Below are 27,748 nucleotides of genomic sequence, written 5' to 3' on the forward strand. Positions count from 1 at the left end.
TATATAGTGCCATAGCCCATTACATTTTTTTCACCAGGAACCAGGTCTGTGGAAGACAAATTTCTACATCGGGGTAACAGTGGTTTGGAGATAATTCAAGTGTGTTACATTTATTGCACAAATTATTTCTATTATCAGCACATCATGTAGTAAAATAGTTATACAGCTCACCATAAGGCAGAATCAGGGGAACCCTGAGCTTGTTTGTCTGCTAGCTGGTCCCATCTAGGGGTGAGAGGACAGAGTGACCCTGAAGTGTGTGGCCTGTGTCCAGTCTGCTCCATGAGCTTGTCACTCCACAAAGACAGGACGCTGGAAGTTGAAGCAGTCTTCTCAGTGCTTTTGTGGGAAACTTGGAACATTTCACCCTGACTCTCATCTAGAGAATTTTTTTTTTTTTGTCTTTTTCACGTTTATCGGTACCGGGGATTGAACTCATGACTGCCTGCTTGCAAGGCAGGTGCTTATGCCACTGAGCTAAACCTCCAGCCCCACCTGACTTTCATCTAGAATGTATGAGTAGTTGAAGTTGTCTCAAACTCTGCCACTGTCATGTGATCTCAAGGAGTTGAGCCTCTTCCGGTTCAAAGTTGATTCACCTGGCTTATTAACCAATGGGCTGCAGGTCCATCCTTCCTGGTTCGGTTCAGGAGGCTTTCGTGGGCAGGAAGTAATACTGACTCTTTTTCACGATAAGCCAGGTGATCATGCACGACCTGGGGAAAAGAAATCCCTGACTTGGTCTCTTTAAAAATCTCTGCTAATGCTTGAAACATGCCAGCAATCCGAGGGTTGGTTTGTTGCCCCCGTAATTCAGGCTACTTTGAATGCAGCCACCCTGCCTGCCATCTTGAAAGAGGTTGCCATTCTCCCCAGAAGTGACAGGTTGGATTTGCTGAGCAGGTTGTAGATGCCACATAAGTTAGCAAGATCTTCAGCCTGTTCTGTGCTACTGAAACGTACCACTAGTAGAGATTGTTCATCTAAAAGAAATATCTGGCTTTGCTCCCCTGACTCAAAAACTCTACCTTTGGAAAGCTATCTCACTTCAGTGTAAAAGTGAAACATATGCTTTTGAGCCCTCCATTTTTGCACAGAGCTGTGTGAACAGATGTGAGTGAAGGGCATGAACTTTAATGTGGTTTTTAATATTAATTGCATCCTGCAAAATGTGAAATTTGGGTGATGCCAGCCAGCATGGTGCACAGACTCACATTCAGAAGTAACCTCTATGACCTGAGTAGTGAAACCAGAAAGCCAGCCAGTCATGGCAGTTACTCTATCCATGCAAATAGCAACACAACATGACTCATTCAGATTTACCGACATGTAGTCATTTAAAGACTTGAACAGTTCCGGAGCGGTGGTGTGGGTTGGCGATAGGACACATCACATCGCCTCATTCACATCCTCCTGAAAAATATATCACCCAAAAGGAAGTATTGTCACCTTGTTGGCAACCTCAGGGGACTGGTCAGCCTGGACTGAACACTGCTGGGGCTGGTTAATCCTCTCTAACAACCCCGCCTCCTGCCATTTCGTCAGTTTGTCTAGCTATGGTGCAAGCTCGAAGGGGAACACATGGCACTTTCTGAACCGCCTGCTGCAATGAACCTACAATTTAGGTAGGACTCTCAGTATTTTGTTTTACGTGAAGCTTTCATTCTGTCAGCAGTCGGAGTCTTTTGTGTCTCACTTTTGGGTCTTTTCTGCTTTTCAAAGAAGCTCTCCAGCGACATTTGTTTTTCACTCATTTTGTCTAGCATTAGCTCATGGCCTTATGTGACTGTGTCTGTGACACGTACACAGTGTGAGAAAGGCACCAGTGGACTTGGTTAATTATAAAGTAGTGGGCAGGCTGCACAAAGACTGAACTGTCAGGCTCTGACTGAAAGCCTGCCACCAGATGCAGCTGTACAATTGAAGTACTCAACTCACGTGCCATTGTGTAGCCCACTTGCCACTTATGGATGGGGTTTTGATCTGAGTCTGCAAGCAATTGACTTATTGTGGTCTCTGTGCAGCCAAGCCTCTCTGGTCCTGTCCATCTGCATTTGTAGCTGTTCCTCAGCACTAGCATCATTGCCTCAGCTCCACCTCAAATCACCAGGCATCAAATTCCCACAAGAAGTCCACAGCCTAGATCCCTTGGTTCACAGTGGGGCTTGAGCTGCTATGGGGATTTAATGCTCCTGACAGAAGGAAAAGGTCAGGCAGCTTTGGGAGCGATAGGGAGTGCCTAACTTTATTTACAGGCTTGCTGCTCAGCCTTGCTGTATGTGCTGGTTCCCAACAGCTGCAGACCAGAAACCCCTGATCTGGAACACTTGTTATTTCATGAAATATTTTTAATCTTACAATTAGAAATATATATATAGTTATCAAAATATCCTCCGTGATATATTGATAAATATTAAATTAAAAGTAGCAATTACAAATTAATACTAGGCCATCGTGAGTGAATACATGTTAGTATGAGGTGCAGGAATGGTCATGACGGAGGTAAGATTGCCTCAGGACTGCGTCCTCCATGTGGTTCTGGTGAGAGCTGAGCAGGGAAGACACATGTGAGACTGGGGTGGTGGAGGCTGCTAACCCGAGCAGTCAGAAGTCACCAGTCTGAGAAGGCTCACAGGTAAATGCAGAGACCACCGCCCGCTTCTCTGCACTCTCTCCTGCTTGAGAGCCGATTCTGCTGCTTGCTCCAGGCCTGGCCGACTGACTGTGACCCCACGGCACCCCAGGGCCATGGCGGGGGACCTGCACAGGTGCAGTTCCTCGGGGGCAGTAGCTTGCCTAGGTGTTGCCTTGGGGTCCCTCCTGTCTGGCTGACCTTGCAGATCCCTTGCTCATCAGCACGGTTTTCTGAGTGAGCAGTTGAGTGCCTCTCCAAGCCACTGCCTCCCTCTTGAGGCCTTCTCTGTTCCTAGAGGGCTCTGTATTTTCGTAGTTCTGCACTGGTGACAAATTCCCATGGGCCCAACACGCTAGGGGAATTGTAGGGAGCACCGAAGGACACCTGAGGTGGCTAGCCCGCACACTTCAGGAATAACGTACAACTTGTAATGAATATTCAGTGAATAAAAGGAAGTGTTTTGGAATAAAAGGCAGAGATGGTTTAGAAATGCAAAAAACCCCGACAGAAACAACTTTGTGCCACATAAATCCTGATGAAATAGATGCTGCATTAACAAAGCACAAGTAATGTGAATGGATTTGTAAGAAATAGAACTCTAGGAAAAAATTCTAGAAGTTTAAAATTTATCAGAAATCTGTCTTCAGTATTGCCATGCTCAAATAGTCTTACAAACCATTATTGAAAAATATTTAAGGAGCAATATCATTATTTAAACTATTTAAGAGTACTGCATATGTGAAAAATATAATAAGCTGCATATATTGACTACCAGAACATTCCAAATAATATACCACTTCTAAGTAGATTTGACTGCTGGAGAAGGATGGTTACTTAACAAGTGGAGCCATCCTGTGATTTTTTTTGACTTTCTTTTATTTTTTTATTTTATGGAAAAAAGATAAAATTTCATAACAAGGTAATAGAATAACCATAATTAACACATTGCATGTTGTTATCTTGAAAGTAGTTGCTCAGAGTACAAGATATGGGCATAAAGATTTCTCCAGTCATTATTAGCACAAACCTTCCTTTTCGATGAACTAGTAGTATAACTAGCTTGTATTTTTCCCCTTTTTTCCTTCTGTCCTTTCCCTTCCCTCATCCTAGTTTCTTTTTCTAATTGACCAATTTCTTCCCATTTCACAATATCCATTGAATGTTTTAGATCTTATTTACTCTTTCAGTTTCTCACACCAGAGAGAAAATATGATATTTATGAACGTGAGTCTGATTTATTTCACTTATGTGTATGGTCCCAAGCTGCATCTTGTTACCCATAAAGGTCTCAAGTTTATTCTTCTTTATGGCACAGTAATACTCCACTGTTTAAAAATTCTGCCTCTTATTTTATCCATTTGCAGTAGATGGGCATCGCTCTGCAATGCTCCAGTGAATAAGCAGGTCAAAGGAAAATGTATTTTTAAAATATTTGATAACGTTCATTGATTTTAAAAATGGCTTCTGGAAGAAGGAATAGAACGTAATCTGTAATAGTGTCCAATGTGGTGGTACCTCGGTTCATGGCCTCAGTGAGGACTGAACTGGATGAGGACTGGATTGAGCTTTCCCAAAGGCCAACGCTGAACCCAGCCTGGAACTGGATGCAGTTCTCTTCCACTCCACGTGCAATCGGAGTCATGGAAAGAATCAGGTTTGTGAGCTGAGGCACCACTGTCATCTGTTGGGAACCAGCACTGAGTATGTTTAACGACAGATTATATGGGTACTGACCTTGGAATCAAGAGAATGCCTATTATTGCTGGCATGAGCACTGCTGGTGTCGCTTTGAAAATTTTAGACGGTAGTATGAGAGGAGAAATGCCAGGGTACCTGTCGTCATGGACAACTTGGTCATATACCTGAAAAGCACCAAGAAAGCAACTAAATAAAGCCCCCATTGGGTTGTGGGCTACTGATCCAGTACACAGAAACTAATGGTCCAACTTGGCAGCCGTAAGTGGTGAAGTTTTAAAAACAGCACAGTCTCCACACAAGGCACAGAAATTCTAGCAGTAAACTTAACAAGGGTGTGCATTGAGATATAGTGAGCTCTTTATTTCAAGACCAAAGTTTTGAGTGAATAAAGATGGCATTCTTTTGGGTAGAGAATTTGTGCTAATTGTTATATACATTTAGTACAATTAGATAAGAATAATGTATAGAATCTAAAAATGTCATATAACTTAATATATTGAAATTCATATAATGCCATCAACATTTGATTTTTGTTTTTTGGGGTGCTTTTTGGTACCAGAAATCGAGCTAAGGACCTTGCACTTGGCAGGCAGGTGCTTTGCTGCTGAGTTGTATCCCTGTCCCAGGGTTTTGTTTCTAAATTTAATAAAATTAAAATAATTTATCATAATAATTTATCCTATAGGAGATTTATCTCGAATAAAATATTTGCTGTAATTTATAATTTTTAAAAATTTAGTTGAGATGGGCATCTTCTTTGCAGATTTTAAATGTACCAATTTATAATCTAATCATTAATACATACTTTTCTGTTTAAAAACTGGGCAGATAAATCACTGCAGTGGAGGGGAAACTTCAGAAGCTTTTTCTCCAGTGTTTTCTCCAATTTGTGGTGTAGTAGCCTCAGTCACTGGCATGATAGTGCATAGACTAAGTGCCCAACTATTTAAAAAAATGTGATTTCCTGCCTCATGCTTTACACAAAAGTAAGCTTAAAGGGCACTGCTTTTTAAATGTAAAGTATAATATAAAAGAAATTGCTTGACTGAGGAAATTCTAAGCATGGCTCCCAGAAAGAGCAGCCTAGGAGTACCCGCTTCGGGTACTTCCCTTCCCCTTCGGCTGATCATCACTTTTAAACATTCGGCGGTCAGAGTTGTTAGAATCAAAATGGCACTGCTTATGTCAACTTCAACAGTAAATAAGTCAGCGAGGCTGGAGGCTGCAAAGGAGGAGGCCTGATGGTAACTGTCGCTCTGCCCAGAGCCTCACCTGCGGAAACACCCAGCAGCCTTTGCCAGCAAGGACACTGGCCCGCCTCTGCCCCCGTCTGCCTCGGGCAGGCGCCACCTTTGACAGTGAAGCCCAGGGCCATGGTCAGGCACCTTGTGCCGCCCGCCTGGCACTCCCTGAGAAACGCCCTCAGGCCTCCACTTCTTTGAGCAGCCGTGGACCACGGCATGTGCATTCTTGTCACACTGGAGCTCGGGGCTGGCGTCAGCTGGGCTTTGGAGAATCTGCTCATTATTCAGTTTGGCTGTGCTACTGCTGGGTTTCACCCTCTACCAGGCGGAAGCAGGGCACACGCTTTGCCCTCAGATCATTTCCTCATTCCAAAAAGCAAAATCCAAACCCCTACAAATGTCAGTGATGTTTGCAGTAATGGGCTTTGACTTACCGTGCATCTTTCCTCCCTTCATGGAGTGATGCCACATTTTAGACATCAGGACAGCAGCTCCTAAGAGGCTGTCATGTGAATACCAACTTGCACAGTTATTATTTTTAAAGAAACTTTAACCAGCAGCATATAAACCTTGTGCTAGTGTTGGCAATAACTGATCAGCTAGTTTACAAATCTGAATCCTAGAAATACCATTCCCTCGGGGTTCATTCTGTTTGCTTTGGGCGTTTGGAATGGAGCTTTCTGTCTCCTGGTAATGTGAGAACACCCCTAGTCTGTCATCTCATTGTTTAGACTAGAAGTGGCACTTGTGCCTGTCATTCAGGATGCCTTCATCAGCTGGTGGTATGGTCACGGTCTTTATGACTGAAGTGTCCAGTCCAGTGAGAGACACATCCCTCACTCACAAACGCTCCAAAGAGCACCCGGGCTTCACAGGCGCCTTCATGTGAGTCAGCAGCACTCTGAGGACATGAGTGTCACTCCCATTCTGTGCCCTGTACCTCCTGGAAAGCATGCAGGTGACCCTGGGGCCTAGAATATGCTGAGAGCTTCTTCCTGAAGAGCCTTAGTTGGGGTGATAACAAACCGCGTCCCTGTTAAGGCACATGTTCCACCAAGAAAGTGAGTTTGAGAACAATTTTACGTGGGTTCTTTCAGTCTGGGTGACAGTTTCTGTTATGAATGCAGCTTTGCCCATCTTTTGAGTTTTGAGTAGTAACCACTCACCTTTCCACACACACCTAAACCCTCTCATCCTCTAGGCTGACCGCTTCCTCAGAGCGAGCTGGCCCAGGGTCATGGACCCTTTAGTCTTGAGTGGTTGCACCTTAAATATTTAGACCTGAGCGCTTGTCTGGCACCCAACCTCCTGCTTTTTGGAGCGTGGGTAGAGGAAGCCTGTCTCTCTTACTGAACTGTGACACTTCAATCATTTTCCAAAGGCTGAATTGCTGGGCAGAGATTTTCTCTCTAGGTGGCCAGGGATGTCTGCAACACCAGGACCCTCGCCCCGGCCCTGATTTCTAATGCAGCACAGCACAGGGTCACATCCACCTCTGCACTGCGTGCAGGCCCTGGCATGGGGGCCAGGGAAGGGATAGGATCCCTAGAGGCAGATTTCCTGCTCTGACAGACTGCTGTCACTCAGGGCAGCGGACAAAGAAGTGCCACTTTCAATACTGCAACTGTTTAATCGAACCATTAATTAGGTCGCTTAGTTGAGGCACTAAGAGAAATCTTGTAATTCATTTTCAAAATCTCTATAATGAAGGTCATCAGTACTATACATGTTTGCATTCTAACACCATCACTTTGGTGGCTTCACCAGGGTAGTTTCACAAAGTTTTGTTTGAACTGGGTCCGGAAGCCCAGGACCACAGGGGAGAGGCTAAGGCAGTGTTCAATGAGATGTCTAGAAAATGGGGTACCTGAACCACGGGGCAGAGACAAGAAAATGTGTCAGTTTTCCTGTTGGTAGGACAAATCACTGAACAGACACAGTTTAAAGGTGGAGGTGTTCATTTGGCTCACGGATTCAGGGGGTTCAGTCTCGGGTAAGCTGGCAGAAACATCATGGTGGATGGGTGTGGTGCAGCAACCTTAGCAACCAGGAAGCAGGGCAGGGGAACAGAGCAAGGGAGGGAGGGGCAGGGACTGAGTCTAAAACCCACCCAGAAGGGTGCTTGAGTCATTACATGGGTGGCTCCCTAGTCAGTCAAGTGGCCATTCTAGTTTGGCACAGAAGCCTATAGCTTGCGTGACAGCAGTAGCTGCGACTGACCAAGTCCCTTAGATTTCAGACCCAGCAAGTGAGTGGGTGGCCAGATGAAGCTGGTCTAGAGCTTAGAGGGCACTAGGGAAGTGGCTCTGAGTGCAGGCTCTTATTTATTTGGCCAGTAGCTGAGCACTGGACACCAGGTTTCTGCTGAGCTTGAACCTAAGGAGTGGACAGGGTTGGTGGGTTCCTGCCCAGGGTGTGGGAAGCTTATGGGCAAATCTAAGTCCTGAACCCACAATGTCCTGCCCAGGTATCAAAGGTATCAAAGGTGGCTGAGCCACATTCCGGTGCAGGTAATAAGCAGCTGGGGACAGCTTTGCCCAGCGGGGTCGGTGGTCAGGCCCTGCAGCATGGACCTGGAGGATGCAGTCATGGGGGTGGAGGGGTTCCAAGTTACCATGGCTGCATGGCAAATCCAGGACCCATAGCGGAAGGCAGAGGAGAGGGTGGGACTTTGACAAGTAGATTCTGCAAGGTCCTCAGTCAGATGCCATCACAGCAGGGAGGGGACTGCAAAAACACACCATGCCCTGAAAGAAAATCCACGTACACCATATGCATGAGGGTGGCACACCTTTATTGAAGAGATCCTCCTGCCTCTGCCTCCTGAGTGCTTGGATTGCAGGTATACATATACCACCATGCTCAGCTTGCTATTTCTCTTCTTCAGAAACTCTTTCCACAAAGCAGTTGATGAAGACACCAAGTTTCTGTCCCTCTGTGGATGAGCTCATGTGCTGTTCACTGCATGCATTGTGTACAACACTGAAATTTATCACAGCACTGGCGGCTCAGCCTTGGAACCTGTGCACAGGGACAGAGATGGTGCTGGGGACCACAGCACATGCTCTGTATCTGCTTCTGACCCTCTGTTGGGACATTCCACAGGGATAGGTCCTTGCTCTTTGTTACAGATGTTCTGCACATGTCACATGAACACCGTGCAGATTTGTGGAGTGAAAAATGAATTCACGAGTGGAGGGATTTATTCAAGAACCAAGAGAATCCACTGCAAAGACACAGCACGAATCTGACACTTTTGATTCTCTTCTTGTTTCCAGACATCTTGAAGTCGGGGCATCCACACTTCCTGAGTGTGTTTGTGATAAGAGGCTGATGAGGAGCAGGGAGGTGGACTTTGAGGCCAGGACTGGGTTCGGGGGCAGGAGACACTAGGAGGCAGGAGGGAGGAGGGCAGGTTAAAAGGCTGCAGACGCGATGTGTGCGTGCATCTGGGCCCCGTGCTGCATGTGTCCCTGTGTACCATAAGCACACGCTGACACAGGTATTGTAATTGAAATGAAAAGCAACAGACTTGTTAGCAGCTGTTTCTGAAGTTAGCCAGCCTGAGGTGAGAGTCCACACTCTTGTTTGGCTCACGTGCTGTGGCTCAGGCCAGCTGTGTATGGCTGGGTCGGAGCTGGGACGGACACACAGTGCCCCAGAGGCCAGGGTGTCTCCCTCTTGCTCCCCCATGACCGATGCAGGCTGCTTCTCCAGCCAGGGTCCAGCTGTGGAGTGGTGCCAGGGACAAGAGCTGAGGTCTGTGACTTATAAAGGGATGGATTTAGGGTGTTTCAGCAGCATAGTGCAGGCTGAGCAAAGCATGACCTGGATGGGAAAGGCTGGGGTGGCCTCCTTCAGTGTCCAAGGCCCAAGAAGATGTGTCTTCCCTCGGGGGTCTATATAGAGTCCAGAGGGCCACAGAGTGCCAGCAGTGATGGATTTCCTGCACTCCCCTTTGGGAGGGAGTTTGCTTTTCTGGAATCCAGATCTTGGAATGTACCTGTCAGGCAGAGCCCACATCCACAGCAGCAGCCCTCTAACTGTTCCCCCGAGTCCCAGGTGCCTGAGTCTCCTGCAGCCGGGGTCTGACTCTCTTCCTGTTACCATCTGGGGCCTCTTAGTGGTCCGAGAAGGCTTGGGAGCAAGCTTTCCAGTTAGGCAGCAGAAACCGTTTGGGGAAAGCCGAAGAGCTCCCACCGCTCACCTTGGTGCCTCCCAGTGCAGGCAAAAGCTCCAGCACCTGTGACTGAGCGCGGGCGGACGTGGGCTGCGGGAGGCCTCAGTGTGGTGCTGGCTCAGTAGGTGTACCCTGTCTCAGCGGTCCCTGTTGTACTCTAACTCCAGGGACTTGAGTGATGGCAGCAGCCAGGTCAATGCTGTGCCCGACCATGGGCATTTCCCAGAGGGCAATGAGTCGGTGCCCCGGGGCGACGTTATCATGATTCAGGTCCTCGCAGTGGGAACCTGGTGGTTTCTCGTCGCCCCTTTACAAAAGGAGCGTTCGGAGTGTCTTCATTCTATACTGTCCCACCTGCCTTTTGTCTTGCAGCTGCAGCTGTGGATGGGTGTCTCCAGCCACTGTGCTTGAAATGACTGAAACTCAGCAGGAAAGATGCAGAAGGAAAGGGTGCTCGCTGCCTCCGACAGTCCCTAGTGATCTGCGTCTGGTGGCACAGGGCCCGCTGGAACCTCCGGCCAGTGACATCCATGTCCAGCCTGCTCTGTCTGCCTCGAGGGCGGCCAGTGGTGCAGGCCAGCGTCACCAGGAAAGAATCTGCAGGTCTGTAAACTTGCTATTTTTAGCACTCGGGAGACCGGAGCCAGTTTCCTGAGTGTAGCAAGGCCCAAGTCGTCTATTGAACGGGCCTTGAGATCTTACCAAACTCTGCCTCCAGTTTCTGCTGATCTCAAGGCAGGATTAAAATGCTGTGAGGCTGATTCACAGAGCTGAATGGCCAGCCTCTCTGTGTCTCCCCACCGCCCAGGCCCAAGCCATCTCCTGCAGTCCTGGTCCTCATCCAGAGCCTGAGACTGTGCCATGAATAGCCAGCCAGGCAGCCTTTACCCAGCCAGCCTGCCCAGCCATCCACTGCTCCCAGGGCTGCCCCTGGGTCAGCCTGAGCAGTGCTTCCGTCTGTCCCCAGCCCTTCCTTCACCCCCTGAGGGGCTCTGCCTGGGGTCCCCTAACAAATCAGGACAGAAGACCTACACTCCGCAGAGCGGGGCAGGCCCTTTGCTCCCTGCCCTCCCTTCCACGGTTCTTCTGTGACATAATGGCCCCTCTGAGGACTGCCTCCCCCCAGGGTAGGGCACCAGGCCTCCTCCCCCTCCATGCCTCTCTTACCGCCCTGGGGCATGCAGAACCATTCACTAGAGGGTGCCAAATTCACCCTTGTGCAGTGAACCTCCTCTTCCCTTAGGCAAAGCCAGGACTGCTTCCCCCAGGCAGCAACAGACCTCAGAACTTTTAGAGATTTCAAAGATACAAACAGCCCTCGGGGCTCAGCAGGCTGCTCAGGGCTCTGGTTGTTAAATGTCACATACAGAAGCTAATAACACAAGTGATTGCTTAACAAGGACTGGAAACCGAGATGTCCCTAGCCCCTCCTCCCATCAAGTCCTGGCTTGAGCAATGTAACATCCAAGGGACAGGACAGGAGAGAAGTGTCAGACACACAGAAAACCTAGAAATTAGTTCCCGAGAAAGCGTGATTCCCTTCTGTTCCTGGGCTTCAGGAGCCTGACCTGGGAACAGAAAGTGATCCAACGATTACTTTCCCACCTCTGTTAGAGGAAAATATGTGTGTGGAGCCCTGAGATACTTCGGGAAAATTCAGGCTTTCAGGCTTCTTTAGGACCACAGAGAAGTACCAGTCAGTAGCACTCCAGAAGGACAGGTACCCCTGAGAGGCGGCCACCTGTAGACCTTTAATCTTTCCAGAATCCCAGAGATGACCCACATCCTGTTGATAAGGAAGAGGAAGCCAGAGAAGTTGGCCATTTTGTCTGAGGCTGCACAGCCAGGACACCCAGGGATGGTGGTCAGGCCAACTGGCTCCACTGAGGTGCTGTGTGTCCTCAGTACAGACTAAGAACAGACTGTGTGTCCTCAGTACAGACTAAGAACAGAGGGCACATTCTGCAGGATTTCCTGAGACAGACACCCCGCATTTATCCACCACCGGCCGCTCACCTGTGTGAGTCACAGCTGGCTCAGTCCTCCCACCTCAGGGGCTGTCACCCAGACGCTGACCTCAGCTGGGCGGACAGTGAACTCTGCTGGGCGGCTCTGCTGCTGTCTGGTGGTGGCAGCTTCTGAAGGGAAGCGGCATGAATTGCTCCCCACTGTGAGCTCAGACCAAAACCAGACAGCCAGGGCAGATAAGAAGGGAGGAGTCTTAAGGGAGTGAGGGACAAATACTGAAAAATGAGTTTTTTTTTAATTTGCTTTGAAGTTCTTTGTTCTTTTACATGGATTACAATTGTCTATGATTTGATTTTATTTTTTGAGATGGTGTTACTGTGTAGTTTAGGCTGGCCTTAAACTCACTGTGCACTCCAGGATGGCCTTAAACTCAGAGAGATCCTCCTGCCTCAGCCTTCCAAGTGGCGGGGGGATTATAGGTGTGCGGCACCAGGCCTGGCAATATCTATCTACTTTTCGAATATAAACAGAAGAAAGCATATCTCTCATAACTGGAGCACAGTTCATGCAGTCAGCGTTGAGAGCTTTCACAGTGCTTCTATGAGATGGCCCATGGCCTCGAGCAGGGGGCAGCTTCCACTTGGTTCTCAGAGCCATCCTGCCCCAGCCTCCTGGGTGGACTCCAGGAGCTGTCTCCCCTCTTTCCCTCCTTCATGTTGAATCAATTACAGAGCACCGATAATTTTACTTTAAACATTTTGTGGCAGAGCAGGGCCATGTGTTAGCCAGGCCCAGTTCCTGTTTGTCCAGCTCTCAGCTGGACTGTTTGGCGGCCTCCCCCAGGTTAGGTGGGGCCCCAGGGCTCCGCTCTGAGGGCCAGCGACACACTGGCCACCCCAGACCTGGCCTCCAACCTCCCGCAGGGCCCCCATCCTGCTCCTTCCTCCTGAATGGCCTCTGCAGAGTGCGTGCAGGGGTCTCCCGGGCCCTAGGGAGCAGTGGAACTCCTGCCCACCCCAGGCCCGTCACAGACCCACTCTGGCCTGGGCTGGGATAAGAAACAAATGCTTAATGTGTCACACATGCTGGCATGAGATCATTGCTAAGAGCAGCTGCCGCTGCTGACCCTGATTATCTTCTCCCTCCTCCTTTCCACACCGACCACTGCCTGATTTTCTACTTCAGACAAGAGGCTTTGAGCCCCCAGCCTTCAGCTGCACCTTCATTCCTGCTGCTTCCAATTCTGGGCTCATGTATCAGTCAGCTTCTCTGTTGCAGTAATATCTACACCCACGATTTAGAGAAATTTAACTAGGATCATGGTTTCAAGGAGTGTAGTCCATGGTTGGCTGGCCCAAGGCAGACACAGCAGAGGGACACGGTAGAGAAAAGTCCCTTCGTTAATGGTGACTGGGGAGCAAAGCAGGGAACAGTGCCAGAGAGGAAAGGACAGAGATGAAAGCCTCATCTCCGAGAACTACCTCGGCAAGCTCTACCAATCCTCTCCAGTGGCGGTGAACCTGTGACACACGTGCCGGAGTCCGGTGTTTGTTATCACTGAAAACTCTAAAAGGTTCACCATCACTGCTCTAGGAGGATCTCAAAGCCAATCAAGCATACGTTCTGCCCTAACCACACAGCTCCAAAGACACACCTCTCAGTGTCAATCTTTAAAAATGGAGCCACTGAAGTGCTGTAATGTGACACCCAGTCTTCCCAGTCTGGCCAATGTCTCCACCTGGTGAGATTTTGCTGCCACACATGGGTTCCAGTCACTGAGGATCCGAGGCACTTATGCTGTTCTGCTTCACTCCGCCTCTGCTTGGAATACTCTTCCTCTGTTCGGCACACTCTCTGCCTCTTCCAGGATCAGTGGACAGCACCTCCTGGGTCCCTTCCAGGTGCTCCCACATTGTCCTCTGTGTTTTCTCCACCAACCTCGTGTTGATCACTGTGTGTGCACCTCATATATGGCTAGGACACAACCACCTCCAGTCCTGCGGGTGAAAAATGTCTCCAGACATTTCAAGCATCCCCATGAGGACAGAAGTCAGCTTGACTGGGCTGGGAGCCTCATGGCAGGTGAGTGCAGCATGTTTCTGGATGGCCGACGTGCAGGCCAGCATATGGGGGGACGACCACCCGAGATGAGGGTGGCTCTGACCAGTAGACTTGTAGCTTGGATGGAGTGAAAGGGAGAGGAAGAGGAAGTGTCCCCTTCTGGGAGCGCTTTGGTCATCACCATTTTCTTTGGACATTGGTCTCCAGTTTCTTTAGCCTAACACTGCAGACTCACACTGGCAACTCGACAGTGAGTTTCAGGTGGACCAGAACACTGAACTTGGCAGAACGGACTCCAGAAAGACACACCAAATTCCTAAGACACTGGTGTGGCAGCCTCAGGTGTAGTGACCCCCACCCTGGGTTTCTTCTATGCTGACAGCCCCCAGGTGTTCGGTATGACCTTTTGCCCATGTCCAGGGCGGCAGTGGCTTGCAGTGACATCCATCTTGACTTCCCAGCCTTCGCTTGCACTTAGGGGTGGTCTTAGAACAAGTCTTACTCAGTAAGATAGAAGGAGAAATCCAGTGTGGGAGTTTCCTGGATTCTTGCTTCTCTGCTGAAAAGGGTCAGTCATCCAGAGCAGACATTGCTCCTCCTGCCTCTTCTCCTGCCTTGAGTGTGGACATGGGGCCGTCACCAGGGAATTCCCCACGGCTCGGCCTGGGTATCCCAGAGGTCCAAACTATCATGCTGATGTCTCTGGATGTCTTATAACTGGAGCAAAGTAAGCCCCTGTTTCTGGTTAAACATGATTTTATAGAGCACAAGCAGTGTCTTCCCAAATTTCACAGTGCCCAGAACCTCAGCATATGACCTTGTTTGGAAGCACAGTCTTCACAGGTGTGATTAGTCAAGGATCTCAAGAGGAGCCCTCTGGTTGGAGGATGTGCCTGCAAGCCAATGACCCTGGCCCTCATGAGACAGGGATGCTGGGAGACACATGCAGAAGCCCAGCGTGAAGACCAGGAGAGCCAGGCCTGCACAGGGCCTTTGCAACTGCTTCCAACAGAGATGGAAGTGATTCCCACAGCTGGGCTCTTGTCCAAGCCCTGCCTCTCACTTGGCTCACCGCATGGTGGAGAAGATACAGCACTCCAGTTCTGCACCCATGCAGGTTACTTGTTTCTTGAGGCCCTGTTCGGCCACGCTGAGAACAAGCTGGGGCTGACCCGTAGGCCAGTGGATGCTGAGCCCACCCCCCTAGATGCTAGCCATCTGCCTTGTGAACATCCAGGCAGCCCACTGCACTGACCCACCTGCTGCCTGTGGCAAGACTGGCTGTGTCTGACCAGGAACCACAAGGGGGAGTCTGGGGCGACTGTTAGCAGCAGTAGCTGACGGACACATGCACACTTTGATATTTCCGGTTACTTTTATTCCCTACCCAGCACCTGCAGACAACTGAGTTTGGGAACCTTGGTATGTGGAGGCCTCCAACCCTCACTGTGCTTAAGAATTGCTCAGGGGATTTGCTTAAAATAGAGATTTCTGGGTTTATTCCTAGAGTTTCAGTACAAACCTGAGGAAGCTCCAGGTGTTTGTAATTTGGTCAGTATTACTGATTCTGGCACGTGTTCTCCCTTGAATATCCTTTATAAACAGTCTTTTTTGGGAAGGAATCACTGCAACCATAGGATAATCTCTAACATGACGCCTTCTCCAATATCGAGAGACAGAGAGACAGAGAAAGATACAGAGAGACAGAAAGACAGACAGAAACTATAAAGGGAAAGTGCTAGGCTTCCTTGTAGAAAACACAAAGCAAAGAGGAAGACCTTCCTTGCCCAGGGTCTCCAAGACTACATTTTACTCCCACTATTGTTTCCTGATCTGCACTAAGTACATTGCATTTAATTTACACAGAACCAGTTTCTAATCACAACACGCGGCCGTCTGAGGCTTGGGAATCACGTTAAGGGGATTAGCGAAAAGCAATCAGCACAGACAGAGGATGAGGCAACAGGTAAAAGGTCAAGTGTTGGAAGGCATCAGCCATGACCGCCTGCACAGCAGACCCTGCATGCAGCAAGGGTGACCCCGTTCACACCCGTGGGCTAATCAGCTGGTCGTCATCAGCAGAAGACCCAATTCCCTGTGCCAGATACACAGTGGAGAAAAGGTGCCTCTCCTTGGGGGATGTCCCATGCGGTGGGGAAACACCCACGATAAATATGAGAGGGTGCAGTGGGTGCAGACGTTCCCTCTGAAAGACACGTTGAAGTCCTCACCCCAGGTGCCTGTGAACATGACCTGATTTGAAACAAGGTCTTTGCAGGTGTTCCCTGATTAAGACAGTCATCAGGCTGTGTCCTAAACTGACACCACTGTGTCCTTACCAGAAGAGAGCCACATACAGGGAGGACACCACGGGTGTCAGGAGCAAAGCTGTGTGATGCACCTAGAAGCCAAGGGATGCTGTGATCTGCCAGCAACCTCAGCAGCTAAGAGGAAAGTACAGACGAGTGCAGTGTGCAGGGATTGGAGAGTAGAGTGTGCAGTTTATGTGGAACCATTTGGCAGCCACCAAGATGTGGAAAAGAGGAGGGAAGGGGCCACGTGGATGTACAGAGAAAGAGCACAGCAGGCGTGTGCCGAGGCCGATGCTCTGGTGTGCCGCCTGGCTCACTTGCTCTCAGTGGGGAAGTGCAGGGAGGAGGAAGGAGGCATCACCCTCAGAACTTGCAACTCACAGAGAGGCTGTCGCTATCTTCCAAGGGAAGCCACTGTGGGAAGAGCTGAGCAAGGGCTGGTGCGATCTGCCTTTCAGGGCGCTGCGCCTTCCTCTTTGTGAGTTCACTCAGGCTGCTGAGTGGGGCACAGGTGCAGGGTGGAACACAGCATGCGGAATTCTGCCAGGCTGGGAGGTGCTGGCTTAAAACAAGGTGGGGGGTGGGTGGGGGAGAGGGGACAGCGGAGAAGGCAGCGTTTTGGTGCTGAGTGTTTCCAGCAGGGCAGCCAGGTATGACTTCAAGGATTTTGGCTTGAGCTGCTGGAAGAGCGTTCCAGAGCAATGGCTCTTTAACTTGTTTGTGATTTTCCGCGGTTTATTGAACACACATGTTCCAATCCTTGGTCATAATTTCCGTAAGTACAATACATAGGTGCTTTAAAAAGTCTGTGCTGAAACATTTGATGTTTTTAAATAAGGCCCAAAGGCCTTAGCATGCAATACGTGAATTTGTCCTGGACTCAATATGTCAAGTACTCGGGACAGCTGGGCTCATCTGAGATGCAGACCAGCAGGACAGCGTTGAGAATCACCACCATCAAGGCCTTGCTCAGAGCTGGGCCCCAAGGAACAGGGGCTGGGCACAGAGCGAGCTACAGGCGGGCAGATGCACTCAGGGAACCTGTGTCTGTGTGGACCTTGCAGCCGTGTGGGTGGCAGCTCTGGGGCCCTGCAGCCTCATGGGTTCACAAACTGGTCCTCTGGGTTGGTCGCTGGCTGGTGTTCACGGCGAAGCTCAGCTTGCTTTTGCGTGGAAAGAGGATACAGAAGGCCTGCCTGGAAGGAGACTGAGCCACTGTCCTGAACTGTCACTGCCCATTTAGATTTGTAGGCTTAGTTTCATTTGCTTTTGCTGCTGACCAGACAGAAAGAGGCCAGATTCTTTGGTGAAGAGGAAAAGGCCATTTTTTTGCAAAGCTGGCTCTGCGGAGAGGGCAGGCCCCATCTGCCTCAAATCACCCTCTCACTCTGCGCAGGTGGGTAAGGGCCCTTCACTGTGAGGAACGGCTGGGAGGGTGACACAGGGAGGCGATCTCAGACATCCCTGCTTGCTTCCTCCCTCCAGCTCTCTTTGGTTGTTCCCCTTTGTCTTGCTCCAGCCTCCTGCGGCATCTGTCACTTCTCCCGGGCTGAGGAGAGGCTGGGGTGTTTGTTATGTACTGAGTAGGAGGAATTCCAGAGAACTTGCTTATCTCTACAAGAAAAGAAAATCTAACTTTCAAGACTGCGTGTCGTGGGGCTTATGCCTGTGCCACCCTCGATTTTCTCTGTCCTCAATCTCAAGGGCCTCAAGGTGCCTCATCATTGGGCTGACTGGCCTGTGTGGGGCTGGACATTGAGTCCATCAAGGGCATCCAGAGCACAGCAAAGAGGGAAGCTGGATGCTTGTGCCTGAAAAAGCATCACTAAAAACCACGGCGTGAAATACAAAACACAGCCGCAGCCAGGAGACGGCCACCCTGACGCCTGTGGGCAGGACACTGCTGCCTTAGACCACCACACAGAGCCCTCTGCACAGCGCTGCTGTTCTCACTCTGGTGCAGGTGACACACTGGCGATTCTCTGGGCACAGCACCCCACTCAGTGGGATGCATTTGCCTCCTTTCTGAAGCTTTGGCCATTTGTGGCCTTGTCCCCGGGTGCCAAGGTGGCTTTCTCAGGTGATGGCACGCGGGAGCACGGCCCATGTGGGAAGGGGTGTGACGGGGGTGGAGTTAGTGTCATGAGCCCTTGTCACCAAATTTGAGTAATGTCAAGGATTTAAAACATAACAAGAAAAAAAGGGAAGGAAGACAGAGGCTTTCGGGCCAAGTTCAGAGCAGTGCTGACCTACGGCCTGTTGCTACAGAGACCCTGCATCACTGGATGCTCAGAAGCGGTCACCATCACCGGTCTAGAGCCACCATGAAGTTTAATCTGTACTTTGTAGTCAGCATCCTAATACATTTGAACTTCTGTTTTGGTTTGTTTTTTTGTTTTCCTGAGACAGGGTCTTACTGTAGAGTCCAGGCTGGACTTGAACTCGTGGCAATGCTCCTGTTTCAGCCTCCCGAGTACTGTGATTACAGGAATATGCTATCACATCTGACAAAACACTTGAACTTTGAGTTACAAAGCTTACATGCAGCCATTAAACAAGCGAAAGAGCAAAGTAAATCAGGTCTGTACAGCAGACTTGCACTAAAGCTAGTATTTCAGTGAAAGGAGCTTAGCACTGCCAGAAAGGTAGATGGAGCAAACAGTGAAGGGAAAATTAGCATTTGAAAAACACACACAACTTGCTCATGTCAAGACCAAGTATGGGGCTGGGGAGGTGGCTCAGTGGCATAGTGCCTGCCTGGCAAGCCTCAGGCCCTGGGTTCAACTTCTGGTGCAAAGGACCAAGAAGAACAGTTTAGCAACACCTTTAGGGTTCTGTAGACAGGCTTGAACACAGTATGCAAAACCCAACTCCCAGTTTACCAATGAAGAACATGCATGTCTGAGCAAGGTGGTCTCTTTATCTACCAAGTGGAAATGCCTTCTGTCAGTTACATGACTATGACCATAATGTAGCCAAAACAATGCATCTTTATAACATATTAACACAATAATCAAGGCTGCGTTATGCCAGGATAATTACACTTTTAAGCTAAGGAAAATCATATGATAGTAGTTTATATAACCAGAATTATAAAACAAAACTTTACACAGATATCCAAGTAAATATGAACTTCCTAAGAGTTTATTTTCCTAAACATTTAACTATAACAAATCAGTAGCCAACATAAGGAATTATTATTGAAACATTAAAATATACAAAATAAATATATATAAAATAAATATAATATATAATATACATAATATTATGTAAAAATTTATATATATATATATTTGGTTCCACAGATCAAACTCACGACCTCATGCTTGCCAGGACAGGACAGCCCTGGTCTTTATTATGAACATGACTTCTCGGCTCCAGCATAGAACCCTCAACTTATTAGTACAGCTCCTTCATCCTGCTGGCATAGACTTTCTAGCTTTCACCGCTGACCTTTGGGCCTTCCCAGCACAGACCCATGAAATGGACTGGCATGAGTCCTTCTCGTGGGCTCTAGACCTCCAGCTGGACTCGTGGGAGGCACTCATGAGCTCTAGGTTTTCATTTGGACTCATGCAGGACATTGCTGTGGGATTCAGGCCCTTGGCTAAATATTCCGGGTCTTTAGTGTTGTGGACAGATTTCCTGCACTTTCTTGTGTTAACTCTGGTTGACCATCATAAATAATATTATAAATTCCCTGTCCTGGTTTTAATTGTTCTCCTCCCAACCTGTGACAACACTGATGATATTCAATATTCCATACAATACATACATGTGCACCGACCTACACATATAAAACAAAGTCTTAAATATCATTTATCAGATTTTATTTTATTTTATCTATTTTTTTGATCTTTTTCGTTTTTATCGGTACCAGGGATCGAACTCACGACTGCCTGCTTGCAAGGCAGGCGCTTATGCCGCTGAGCTAAATCCCCAGCCCCATTTACCAGATTTTAAAAAGTTATACTATAGGCATGATTTTTCTTTTTATAGTACTAGACATTATTCAATCCTAAGTATGGATGTCTAGAGGTAGAACTCCTAGTTAGCAAGATGAGAAATATACATCTCAAAGGACACTGCCTGCCCAGTTAATCTGCCTTTGAATTTTTGCAGAGTTTTTCTTTTTTCTGTCATAACTTATTATAGGCCTAAAAGTTTTTTGCCCTAGATCTTAAGGCATTTTTCATTGTGTTATAATTGAGACATAGCTGGTCATAAGTTTATGTATCCTGGCTTTATTGCTCAAGATCTCTAATATGCAAAAACAAAGCAAAGAGCCAAACAAAACAAAATCCAGTTTAAAAACATTCCCCACCAAGAAAAACAGAGGAAAGTCACCTGTAGTCAAAAGTCTTCATTTTGCTAGTTGTAGAATGGAAGTGACAGGGGACAAAAGTCAATTTCCAACAAGCAACTTTTGGTAAACATTTTGAAACCTAACCAGTTTAAAAGGAACCAAAGACTTACCCTCAGAGAAGGGGAAATTTAAATGCAAATGCACTCACCAACATAAGAAGCTGTGCTCAGTGGATAAAAAAGGAATTTATTTGTGCCTCTCACTAATCCAGAAAAGGGCACAGGAAGCAGCAATGGGTGTCTTCCTGACCAAAGTTACTCCAGAGAATCTCCTTAAGGACAGCAGAGTGAAATCAAACCACAGTTTCAATTATACAGATCATGTAGTATTGTGATAAAAATCACTTTTATCTAAGTCACACGTTGCTAAAACTTTCTAGGGAGCTGCCAACCAGGACACACACTTTTATTCCTGGACAATTCATCACAGAGCTGTTTGGACACAACACCAGTGTCTCTATTTTCTTAATTCAAACTTTTTTTTTGTCAACAAATAGTTCAAGAACTTTGAACGCTATACTGATTTATGAACAAGCCTCAGAATGGCTTGAAGCCCCAACTGATTCATATAATTCTAGAAAGTACTGAAACCCTACTGTCTGTCCTAGAATAAAGATGTAAGAGGTCAAAGAAGAAACAAGTGAACGGAAGCAAACCAACGACATCAAGTCTCCAAACCAACAAAGCAAATGCCTGGAAACTTGTTCCTATCCGTAATGACCTGGACTAAGTTCAAATGCCCACAAATGCTGAAGGAGCTTGCCTCACCCCCGCCCCAATGGCACTGCCAGGCAGTCAGTGCCCCAAGATGGCCCCTCCAAAGGTGGACGTCTGTTCCCCACCCAAACGAGCAACCTAAGAGGATCCAGGGAGGGAGTGGGTTCCTGGAGTGCCCTCGCTGGCGGGAAACCAGGCTGAACTCTTCACTTCTCCAGACAACCTTTTCCCTTTCACCACTGAAAATGTTTATGGGCAGCTGATGCCATAAACAGAAGCGGTAAGAGACTCTGGGATACAAAAGTGTCCCTGACAGTTGCTGGTATTACAGATTGCTAAGTTAAGGAGAAATACTAGAGGTAGTGAGACAGGTCTAGATCCTTGAGGGAGTCAGTACAGACTGGAACACAGCACAACTGTGGCTGGAGGCCTCAAGAGAAAGATAGAACGACCAGGCCTACAGGCTTCCCTGCAGGATAAACAATAACTTAAAGATTATACTGCAACTGGTATCACCCGGTCCAATAAAGTCTAGATAGATGTCAGTTCCCCAGGTGGGTGACCAGGGCCTCCTGATCCATCCCTTTCTAAAAGGTGCTTTGTTCTTTCCATGTGCACTTGCTATGTGACCTGCTTCCCCGTTAGATAAGTATTTCCTAAGTGGCTATACTTGCAATCTTATTGGTTGATTGTAGTTTAGAACCATGTTGTACCCAGCTTGTGATTTGCTCCATAAAACTTCCATTAAGAAGTGGGCTCTCAGGTAACTCATTTTCAGGACCCTTCTTGTCCCTCAGGAGCTCTCTCTCTCTCTCTTTTTTCCTGAGTTACTGGGGATCCCACTCAGGACCTCGAGTTTGCCAGGCAGGTGCATATGCCACTGAGCTAAATCCCCGGCCCAAGGAGCTCTCTCTTTTGATAAGTTTTTCTGACTGTTAACCTCCATTGTTTCTTTGAATGCATTTCCTGATTTTGGGAAGCAGAAACTCGTGTATGTGACATCCAGCAGCCTGGGACTTACACTGTCTCCCCCATGTCACTGGGGCATCCCTAGAGCCAGCTGGCTAAGGTATCTGTCAGTCCATTTCCAGAGTGGCTGCTGAGATGAACGGCTCTCGGACAGACCAGACAGACGGCAGGGTTTCCTTTCTGGCTGGCTCATCAAAACTATTACTTGCCTATTAGATTCTTTTACTGGCGGCTGACCAAATCAGAGGAGGTCATATACTTTGGTAAAAAGGAAAAAGCGTTTATGTGCAAAGCTAGCTCTGGGTGCTGAAAGGAACTATTCGTTTTAAATCACCATCTCTGCTGGTCCAGATGGGACAAGGGTCTTTCATAGTGAGAAATGGGGTGTGTGTGTGTTGGGGGAGAACACAGAATAACAATGCAAATCCCCAAGCTCGCTTCATCATTTCTAGCCACCTTAAACTCGCTGAGCCCTTTCTTGTGGAGCGGAACCCGGGCTCTAGCTCCTGAGGCTGGTGTCTGCCTGTTCTGTCTCTCCTGGGCTGAGGAGAGGAGGGAGTTGTGGATGTGAGCTGTAGGAGAAAGGAGAAATTGCTTATCTACACACACACACACACACTTTCAAAGTTGTCTTTTACAGTGCTGGCTACACCTCCTCCCCTGGAACCAGATCCTCAGCACTCGGGGAAAGCAACCATCTCGCAGCCCAGCACAGAGGTCAGCATCTGGATACGGGAAACTTCCATTGGCGAGAGCCACGGCTCTGCGCATGCGCACTTCTGCCCCGCAGCTGCCGGGACTCCAGCCCCCCGCGTTTGGGAGCGCGCATGTGCGCACATCCAGCCTGCGCGCTGCGGCGTCCCCCCTCCCGCTCCCAAACCCAGCAGTCCAGCCTGGGGCTGAGCGGCCGCCACGGTCTTCCTTAGCCCCGCCCAGTCGCGCCGCTTTCCGAGCCGCACAGCGCGCAAGCGCGGTAACCAAGGCGGCGCTGTCTAGTGAGGATTTGAAATCGGCCGCGCGTGCGCACTGCGCCGCGGCCCGCGAGGGAGGCCGTGCTCCCCGCCGCCGCCGCCGCCGCCGCCGCCGCCGCGCGGTCCCGCAGCTCCCGCCCCTCACAGGAGCGGAGGCGGCGGCGCCCTCCGCCCCCAGCCCCGCGCTCCGCCGCCGCCGCCGCCGCGGGTGTGTGTTCGCTGCCGCGGGAGCACGGAGCGGCGGCGCGGGCGTGACTGAGGCGGCGGCGCCTCCGCGGTCCCCGCCCCCTCGCCGTCCCCGCCCATCCATGGCCTCTGCCCGCGGCCCGAGTGCAACGCCGCCGCCGGCCCCGTGCCCGCCCCGCGCCGCGTGAGGACCGGAGCGCACTGCACGCGCCGAGGCCGCTCCCCGCCCGCCAGTCCGCCCGTCGGCCCGTCAGCCCGTCCGTCCGCGCGCGGCGGGGCGGAGCGCGGGCGCGCGTGCATGGATCCGCGCGTGGCCTGGATCCAGCCCGAGCAGAAGGGCCCGGCCAATGCGCTGTGGATGCAGATCTGGGAGACCTCGCAGGGCGTGGGCCGCGGCGGCGCGGGCTTCGCGTCCTACTTCTGCCTCAACTCGCCGGCGCTGGACCCGGCGGCTGCGGGCTCGGCCGGGCGGCGCGCGGGAGCGGGGCGCGGAGCGGAGCGCGGAGGCCCGGGGGCCGGGTCCGGGCCCGCGCCGCCCGGCCCCGCCGCGCCGCCTCCCGTGCTGCTCTCCGCGCTCGGGCCCGCGGCCGAGGGCGCGCGCCGCCTGCACAAGTCGCCGTCGCTGTCGTCGTCGTCCTCGTCGTCCTCGTCCAACGCCGAGTCGGGTACCGAGAGCCCTGGCTGCTCCTCGTCGTCGTCCAGCGGCGCCTCGAACGGCCGGGCCGGAGGCGGCGGCGGCGGCGGCAGCAGCAGCGCCTTCTTCAGCTTCGCCGACGGCATCCCCGGGCCGCGCGCCCCCGCGCCCGCCGGCTCCCCGCCGACGCCCCCGCTGCAGCACCAGTTCCACCCTGGCCGGCGGAAACGCGAGAACAAGGCCAGCACCTACGGCCTCAACTACCTGCTGTCCGGCAGCCGCGCTGCCACTCTGGACGGAGGGGGCCCCGAGGCCCAGGCGCCGCGGCCCGGCACGCCGTGGAAGAGCCGCGCGTACAGCCCGGGCATCCAGGGGTGAGTGCGCCCGCCGGCCGGGGCCTGATTCCTGCCCGCGCCCTTCCTCCTCCTCCGCCTGGGACCGGAAAGGGCACTTGCCAGGCGCACCCTCTGCTCCCTCCAGGAAAGTTAGGGGCCTCTTGTCAGAGCGGGGCGCGCAGGGTGTGGTCTCACGAAGACCCAACTGCAGCATTTTTAAGTGTTGCCAGGAACGTCAATCAGGTTGATGGTAAAATAGTAACTTTTTTTCTTTGCTACAAAACCCCTTTAAAGACGAGTAGAGTTTCGTCACTGATACAGTTTAACCATCAGTGATACTGTAGCGAGCAGTGATTTGTGAATGGAGTGGAGTTACGTAGTAAGTTTAAATTCTGGGCAGAAATGAAGGTAAAACACATGGTTTTGCAGTAGTTAAAAGGCTGACTAATAAGAGCACTCCCAAAATTAAGACTTTATTTGTTACATCTGATAAGACATAAGTACGTGCAAGTTTATCTTAACATATTTACCCATCAGCCCAGAGGGCCTTTGAGAGTCTGTGCGGGTTTGGTGTCCTAGAGACCGCAAGGAGCGCAGAGAAGTGGGGAGGAGGGCGGGGGCTGCGGTGGTCCCAGGTGGGGCTGCCCAGGTGTGATGCGCTAACCCAGCGTCGTCTTCGCCTTTCCTGTGTTCTTGAGTTTGCAAAACAGAGTAATCGTGTACAGGTTGTGCCCCTAACGTCGGGACTGAAGTTGTGAGCTTTGCTTGCTCAATTTTGTTGCGATTTAAATGGGGTGGAAGGATTTCCTGGGGTTGTAGGGCTATCACAGTTCCTGGAATCCTCCACGCACTCCCGTTGGCTGTGCGTTGGGAGTCCTCTCAAAGGAAGCTCTGCTTGCTTCCAGCCCCGTTGATTTCCTCTTTGAAGTGTGTGGAAACACCCAAGTTGATACTACCTTAAAGTGTGTGTGACAGGGCCTTAGCCGCTCTGCAACTCCTTCACCTGCTGGAGTAGAGTGTTACTTTTCTTAATTCCCAGATCGTGAGCTGGGGCTGCCCCCCTTCTTGGCTGTCACCCCTGGCTGGTGCTGGTCAGGCTGTCTGAGACAGGGGGGCAATGCTAGGGCACCTCTTGGGCCACTCGAGAATTCCAGTGTGTTAGGTGACCATGGTGGACTCGGATCTCTTGGCAGTAGGAAGAACCCCAGAGATCCGGTCTGGGCTCCAAGCCTGTGTTTCAGTCTCTGACTGCCCAGAATTGTACTTGTGTCTCCACAGCACCCCCCATCCTGCCCTGTGCGTGCTGCTGGGGCTCTTGAAGTTTCCATAATGCGAAGACTTCCAGTCAGCCTCATTTGCAGCATTCTTGTTATTTTCATTGGCATGGGAACCACAGCAGGTCAAGTGCTGTGGCTGGGTCCTGGGTAGGGTTGGCATGGAAAATACATAGACTTGATTTTGACCCTGAAACTTGGGGCTCGTCTGAGGGCCCCATCTAGCGTGTGTGAACACTGGCCATCCAGGTGTGCAGACCCACAGCACGCATTGATCAGATGCCACCCTTCTGCCTCCACTCCTCAGCCACTTTGCTCTCAAACTGACTGGTATCTAGGTGCCTTCTGACCATGCTAGGGCCCTTTCCCAACAGCCAGCAGGATGGACCACTCTGCCACCTCTGCCAGGCATTCCATCAGGTGCCATCACCTTCTAACCCTCCCTGACATCTCCCTGTTTGCTCAGCTCACCCTCACCCCAGCCAAAGACTGAGGCCTGAGCTCAGTGATCTCCCACCAGTCCTCCCCCCCGATTTCTGCTTCGTTCCCCGACCTGCACCCCTCTGTGAGCCCACACCCCGCCTGTTCGGTTCATTTCAGAGGCAGTATCCTAGGACTAGAGGGGCACTCTGAAAGTCTGCAGCGCGGTTGGATCCTCATCCTAGGATAGAGCAGCTGTTTTCATGCTCTCCAAACCCTCCTTTTCCTTTCCTGAGTGAGCCTTCCTTGTCTGTGTCAGGTAGCATGTGCTACAGGCCCAGCAGAGACCCCGAGTGAAGCTGCTTCCTTCCACATCTGCCTGAAGGGGGAGTCTTGCAGGCTTTGCCTGCCAGGTGCCTGGGAGAGTGGGGTGTGCTGTCTGGCCTCCCCTTCAGAGGAGGCAGGGAAGAGGTAGTGAGCCAGGACCATGCGAGCAAGTGTTGGGGTGTGGGGTGACCAGAACAGCATCCATGTGCCCCTTGGGTCTCCTGTGTGCTAACCAAACGGCATCAAGGAAGAGCCCTGTCTGGAAGCTGCCTTGTTCATTAGCTTGCCCATCAGGCCGGGCTAGGCCAGCACCCCACTTTTGTGTTGCGCAGAAAGGAGAGAAGCGAGGACCTTGTTGGCGAGAAGTTGGTCCTCAGCAGAGGATCAGCTGTACCTCCTGAAAACACGGGGTCTCTGCCTAGGAGCCCACATAGCAGCCTGCACCATTAATGCTTTTCTGGGGATTTTTCTGTCTTTGGAAACTGGTTGGTGCCTGCCTTGCTGGAGATTTGCCGCTGCCTCTGCCTCTGATTCTTGTTCCAGTTTTAGCTGAATGCTCCATAACCTTGGGAGCCATGGGCACAGTGTGCGGTGTGCTCTCTACCTGCACTGCTGACTGAGATGTGGGCAGCCTCTGGTCGCTTGCACCTTCCTGTGTTCACACCTCTGACCCCTGACCTCCTGATCCTGCCTGACCCATTACTTTGCCCTGGGCAGTCCCAGTGGCTTTGGAAATCTCCCACTGAGCTTGGAGATGATGCAAAGAAAGTCATGCCTGAGTGAGTCTGGACGGTGACCTCAGGTCCTCGGCCTTACCTGTCCTGGTGCATTGGGTGAGGACAGCCCTATTCGCAGCAGGTGTCCACAGCCTGCCCCACCTGGTGTCACATGTGGGCTTGGCAGGTGCAGGGTGGTCCTCAGGCCTGCCTGCAGTGTGGCAGTGTGTGTAGCTCCTTCTCACAGGTGTTGGGACTGTCCCCTGTGCCCTCTGTGGAGGTTCTGCTCCTGCCTGAAGTCTGCAAGAAGCTGTGCTGTGTCAGTTTGAGGGATGTGGCCAGTGGTGGCCCATGGGTCCCTGCCATGCTGCCCTTGTCCTGAGGGAGTGCGGCAGCGGAGACCCTCCTGTTTTTGGCTCCCGCCTGCATTGTGGGACCCAAGTTGGGGCAGCAGGTCCTGCTCCAGTACATTCTCATGAGGTCCCACAGGTGGGCAGGGCTGGAGGCTCGGGGCTAGGCCTGCCCTGTGCCACTGTCGCCCATCTGGTTGCCTTTCTCTCCTTTTCCCCTTGTGGATTTCAGGGTGGACGGGAGAGCTGTGAAGTCCTCCTTGAAGGGTGCTGGTGGCACAAGTGGGTCTTGCTTCCTGGGTTTCATCAGGACACTGAAGGTACCAGGTTGGCGAGGGAACAAGTGATTGTACTGCCCAGATATTTCCTGCCACCCGAACCGCAGA

The 27,748-nt window shown here is 50.7% G+C and overlaps 1 protein-coding gene across 2 annotated transcripts in view; it reads left to right on the forward strand.

The window, feature by feature from the left end:
- The first annotated feature begins 23,457 nt into the window (after positions 1-23,457).
- Tent4a (terminal nucleotidyltransferase 4A) overlaps positions 23,458-27,748 on the forward strand; it is a 32,342-nt gene continuing 28,051 nt past the window's right edge. For both annotated transcript variants that reach the window (XM_005000103.4, XM_063257948.1), the window contains exon 1: positions 23,458-24,314. In XM_005000103.4, the coding sequence (XP_005000160.2) occupies positions 23,605-24,314 (710 nt within the window). In that variant the 5' untranslated portion in view covers positions 23,458-23,604. The remainder of the gene's footprint in view (positions 24,315-27,748) is intronic.

The sequence above is a fragment of the Cavia porcellus genome, unplaced genomic scaffold (assembly GCF_034190915.1).
Source record: "Cavia porcellus strain 051 isolate PalLab524CR breed Dunkin Hartley unplaced genomic scaffold, mCavPor4.1 scaffold_11, whole genome shotgun sequence".
NCBI lineage: Eukaryota > Metazoa > Chordata > Mammalia > Rodentia > Caviidae > Cavia > Cavia porcellus.